General features: G+C 41.8%; 1 protein-coding gene across 1 annotated transcript; it reads left to right on the top strand.

Moving 5' to 3' along the window:
• Positions 1 to 3,735: 3,735 nt before the first annotated feature.
• On the top strand, positions 3,736 to 4,680 carry LOC105996425 (olfactory receptor 6N1-like). Its single transcript, XM_013030503.1, has one exon. It carries the CDS (start codon positions 3,736 to 3,738, stop codon positions 4,678 to 4,680), a length of 945 nt encoding a protein of 314 aa, XP_012885957.1.
• Positions 4,681 to 5,680: the final 1,000 nt, after the last annotated feature.

Consider the following 5,680-nt stretch of genomic DNA (forward strand, 5'->3'; position numbering starts at 1 on the left):
GTTGCAAGTTTTATTTTCCCTTAGGCCCTGAGGATGGGTTGTAGATCTTGAAGGGAACATTCAGTGCACATAATACCACCAGACACTGACCTCATTGCATGAAGTGTATCAAATGCAGAATGTATCATTGCAAGACCACAAGGCCCCAGATCTGCTTATTATGGCCCAGGAAGATGTATGAGTCAATTTAGGGTCCTCTTAGCATTAATTGCTGGCTGCTTAGGGAGAAGGGCCTGTCTCTTGGTAGCATGTTGCTGTAGTTTGTACTGATACAGTGGTGGGTGGGTTCAGGGGTCAGTCCTCCTTGCCAATGGCTGATGTATGGATTGTATGGTGAGAAATGCTGAAGCAGTGGTCAGTAAAAATACTCAGTCTCCCTCAGTAGAACTTCTGGAGGGCCCTGGCACTGTGCTTCCAAAGTCCTGTAATCCAGTTTATTCATGTCACCTTGAGGTCAACTGCCATGTTTATCTAGTGAGGATTCTGTTAGAAGCTTATGAATAAAGCATGACTCTCATTCCTACCATGACTTGTAGCTTCTTTTGACTACCCTAATCATACTTCTACCTGGAGTATAGAGTTTACAGTATACCTCTGCTCTCTCCCCCTTTTGCAATTCCTGAGGATATCACCCTTATATACCTACCTACACACAAATATTTTAGGTACTGTATCAGCAATCGACACACTCCACTCCAATCCCCCACAGTTTCCCTTACCCTGTATTTCTTCCCTTACATTTACTCATCTTAATTGCTAAGTTCAACTTCTACAATATCAACTCAACTAACTTCTCAGTTCCAACAACTGATGAAAGATTGTCTTCTCACCACAATGAACCTGTAAAGCCCATTGTTTCACTATCTAAGTTTAGCATAGACATTATTATGTAAGCAAAAACACTTGCTCAGTTTTTAAGCCTCTGCCACAGGTCTGCGGGGTCAACAAAATACTTCTGAAAGCATCTGTCTTCACCATGCTTTGAGCTTGCAGATATTTAAGTAGATGTCCTTTTCTCTTTCATCGTCTCCCCACCCATCCCACACAGCTTGAGTCCCATGCACAAGCACCAGCATGGGGAGCTGGTACTGACTGTTAGTGGGGTTCACCAGTGCCCACCAGATTCCAATATGTGGGATTTGTGAGTGAGTTATGTGGCCCCCTTCCCAAGTATTTTAAAGGATGAAATTGAGCATATTAATAATTATCCTGGTAACGAGGCATTGATTAGGAGTCTCTTCAGCAAGCCAGGCAATGCAATATCATTATATTTATGTTTATTTTTTAAAATTAACAAATTTTTATAAATAACATTAAAAAACATAATCCATAGAAAGGCATATGTGAGATTGTGAAATACTCCAATGTTTATTCAGTCCTTTCTGACCCTTGCTTCCATCTTCCAAGTAAAGGTAGCATCTTCAGTTTTTCTCTATGCAGAAACAAGCAAATATAACTATTCTTAAGTGCTTTCTCCAGATTTTTCCATGTCATGGCCAGAGGGGTGTCATTACTTGGCAAACAGTTCTGTGGCATTCCCTTATTTATTCAACCAGTCTCCTACAGATGTGCTCTTGATTTGCTTTATGTCTTTTGGTATTATAAGCAGAACTATGAAGAATGAACATTGGAGTACACTTTATGTATGCATAAACTACATTCATGTATTATATTTATTTATTATATGTACTATATTCATATATTGTATTGTATTTGAATATAAGCAAGATAAATACCCACCAATCAAATTACTGGATCATAGTTAAATGAGTGTATAGTTTGCACAAGTACTGTCAACTTTTCACTCAAAGTTTATTATTTCAAACCCTCATAACCAATGAATGAAAAAACGTCTATTTCCTGACCATCTTTACAAGTGATTAAAAGCTTCTGTTTTCTTTGTCAATCTAAAAACTGAGAAAAAATATCACAAATGGGGTTAGGAAAGTGGCTCAGTGGGAAAGTGCTTGCCTTACATGGATGAGGCCCTGGGTTTGATTCCTCAGCACCACATAAGCAGAAAAAACTGGAAGTGGCACTGTGGCTCAAGTGGTAGAACAGTATCCTTGAGCTGAAGAGCTGAGAGACAGTGCCCAGGTCCAGAGTTCAGGCCCTACGACCAATAAAGAAAACTCATAAGCTAGTTTAAGTTGAATTTTACTAAATTTGTATATATTTTCATATCTTTACAGGTCCTTGTTTTATTCATGCCTATTTTATAGTCTATCTCTTCCACTAAAATTGAGCATCTTGAGGATGAAGGATGGGAAATGAAAAGTGATCCATAAATGTAATGAATGAATGACAGAATTACTGTAATGGTCCTTCTTGTCCCAGTATTTTAGCTATACTTTACCTTACCTTTTTAAACTAAGAGGTTTTTTCTTTTAAAGTAATATTGAAATTGCTGATAAAACAGGACATTTACTAAAAGTTTTAAAAATCACCTATAATTATGAAATTCTGGTATTCATGTCTTCCTTTGTAATCATTTCCAACAGCATTTTCAGTGGTCTCTCTTGTTAAACTGTGAAATGCAGACATCAAGGCTTTGCTGCAGACAGAAGATAAATCATTTGAGAAATTGAATTGATTTGTTTCACTTCCTTTTGCGCTACTTCCTGTCTCAGAGGGACCCTTAGTGGAGCTAGTGACACTCTGCAACTCCAGGGAACATTCAACAAGGAGCCCTGGGGAAGCCAGCATTTCCAGAAACAAGAAATATAAGTAAGCAGGGGCAGAAGGGCGCCAGAACCATGCTTCAGATTCTTCTGTTGGCAAGTGGTCAGATCATGGACACAGAAGGTACCGAAGAGATAGGAATAGAAGAAGAAAAGAACAAGGACAGAGGTTTCAACGTCTTGTTGAGCCAGGTTAGGTATTAGAGGAAAAAAACTCAACCAATATGATTGTCGATACCTTCAAAAGCTATAATAATTTCCCAACTACTTTAGGGACCCACAAATAATTTGTCTTGTATGTATTTTAGAAAACCAAAGCTTAACTTCCCCTTTTTTAATTTAAGAGAAGAGGAAGCTGAGGTGCCATGTGAAGTTCCTCAATCCAACGTGCATTGCCAATTAGTGTCAGACCAAGCTCACAGCCAATTTCCAACTTTAGAGAAGGCTCTTTCTTACTGGGATGGGGGAAGTTCTAAAACATGGTTTTACTCTTTGAGAATTCCTAGCACATGTCTTCTTTTGGGCTTAAGCATTAGAAGGAAACATATGAGTGCTAGGTGGAAAATAATGTGGCCCCTTGGACACGAGATTCTTGAGATTATTCTCAGAGCCTCTGCATCACTTTCATTTCCTTCTAGTTCTTACCAGAAGAATTCTATGCACAGAGAAACTTACTGAGAGATGTCAAAATAACCCTTTTCATCACTTTTCTTCTTTTACCACAGCCTAATACTTCTGCTTATTTTACTGTTAGAAACTTTTAATAAAGCTAGTTGGAATGCTTTCCTTCTCCTTAATCTAGTTTCGTGGATCTCTGGAGCCCAATATCTCAACATAGATCAGAATAAAATGAGGTCACCTATAGATGCTATGATCTGGGATAATCAATTTCTGCTTTTAGAGTTGTAGTTCCTCTGTTTGATAGTAAGGCATTTGTTAACATGGCTCTGTAACGTGATCACATTTGCTTGCCTTGTCATCAGAAATATTTCCTGAAAAGAGGAAGGGGTTTGAATATTTCATCTTGTGCCTTAACATCTAATTCCTGGAAATCATGGATCACACCAACTATACCTGGACCCCAACTTTCATCCTGACCGGTTTCACCACCACCAGAACCTTACAACCTCTTGCCTTCTTGGGGACCCTGTGCATCTATGTCCTCACCCTGGCAGGGAATTTGTTCATCATCATCCTGGTGAAGACAGATTCTGCACTGTCCACACCCATGTACTTCTTTATCAGTGTCCTCTCCTTCCTGGAACTCTGGTATGTCAGCACCACGGTGCCCACCCTACTGCACACCCTGCTCCACGGGCGTTCTCCCATCCCCTCGGCTGCATGCTTCCTCCAGCTCTATGTCTTCCACTCCCTGGGTATGACTGAGTGCTACCTGCTGGGTGTCATGGCTCTGGACCCCTACCTGGCCATCTGCCGCCCACTGCACTACCATGCACTCATGAGCAGACAGGTCCAGCTCTGCTTAGCAGGGAGCACTTGGGTGGCTGGCTTTTCGGCTGCACTTGTGCCAGCCAGCCTCACTGCCTCTCTGCCATTCTGCTGGAAAGACGTAGCCCATTACTTTTGTGACCTGGCACCATTAATGAAGTTGGCATGTGTCGACACAAGCTGGCATGCTCAGATCCACGGGGCAGTGATTGGTGTGGCCACTGGCTGCAACTTCGTGCTCATTGTGGGACTCTATGGGGGCATCTTGACAGCTGTGCTGAAGTTGCCCTCAGCTGCCAGCCGTGCTAAGGCCTTCTCCACTTGCTCTTCCCACATGACGGTGGTGGCACTGTTCTATGCCTCTGCCTTCACAGTCTATGTGAGCTCACCTGGGAGTCGACCTGCAGGCACGGACAAGCTCATCGCCTTAGTTTATGCCCTTCTTACTCCTTTCCTCAACCCCATCATTTATACCCTTCGCAACAAGGAGGTGAAGGAGGCTGTGAAAAGGGTCAGTGAGAGGATGAGGGCTATTTGGAGAAAACCCTGAGGAACACTTGTTGGCATAGTTCACATCCTGGGCAGTTATGGCTAGGAGAATCAGTCATTTGTTCAGAGGTTAACACACATAAAGTAATCAGATTATTTATTAGTCCATATGCTGGAAATACCTAACCTGAACTGGTCAGAGGTAACATGGAGAAGGAAGGTAGATTTTGTCTCTGAATCTTTTTTTTTTTTGCGGTCCGGTCGTGGGGTCTGTACTCTGGATCTAGGCGCTGTCCCTCAGCTCTTCAGCTCAAGGCTAGCGCTCTTTGTCTCTGAATCTTTCCCAAGGTAATAGACATGATGATGAAAAATATCACAGAATCAATATCTTAGTAGAAACTATGACTTAATGGGACCGTGCAATACTGAAAGAGACTAACTGAAGCTAAGAGAAGGATTCCTGGAGAAAGGTTAAGAGGGTAGAATACAAGGCTGACAAAAAGACTAAAATTTAACTTGTGTGATGTGGCAAAACGTTTTCCAGTTGGTAGAGTCCATGGATCCTGAGTTGTCATGTGACATGTGACCAAAGACAGCTCAGGGGAAGGCAGAACTTTCTGATCAAGTGTCTGGAAGCTATTGAAAAGAATTTGCTTTTTTATGGGGCAAGTAGAGTTGAGAATGTTTTCTGAGATTTTCTTCAATACCATGAAATACTGTTTTAAAAGAGGATTTGGAACCATAGCCAGGCACTGGTAGTTCATGCTAGTAATTCTAGCTACTCAGGAGGCTGCGACCTGGAGGATCACAGTTCAAAGCCAGCCTAGGCAGAAAAGTCTAAGATACTCTATCTCTGATTAAACAGCAAAATATCAGAGGAAAGGCATGGCTCAAGTTGTAGGGTGATGGTTGTGAGCAAGAAATAAGACCAAGAGGGCTGGGAAGGTGGCTCAGTGGTAGAGCGTTTGCCTTGCATGCTCAAGGCACTGGGTTCGATTCCTCAGTACCACATAAGCAAAAAGAAAAAAGCCGGAAGTGGGTGCTGTGGCTCAAGTGGTAGA

This window comes from Dipodomys ordii, unplaced genomic scaffold (assembly GCF_000151885.1).
Source record: "Dipodomys ordii isolate 6190 unplaced genomic scaffold, Dord_2.0 Scaffold131, whole genome shotgun sequence".
Taxonomy (NCBI): domain Eukaryota; kingdom Metazoa; phylum Chordata; class Mammalia; order Rodentia; family Heteromyidae; genus Dipodomys; species Dipodomys ordii.

What these genes read in the sequence shown, in the direction of transcription:
- LOC105996425 (XM_013030503.1), top strand. Translation starts at nt 3,736, where the DNA reads ATGGATCACACCAACTATACCTGGACCCCAACTTTCATCCTGACCGGT.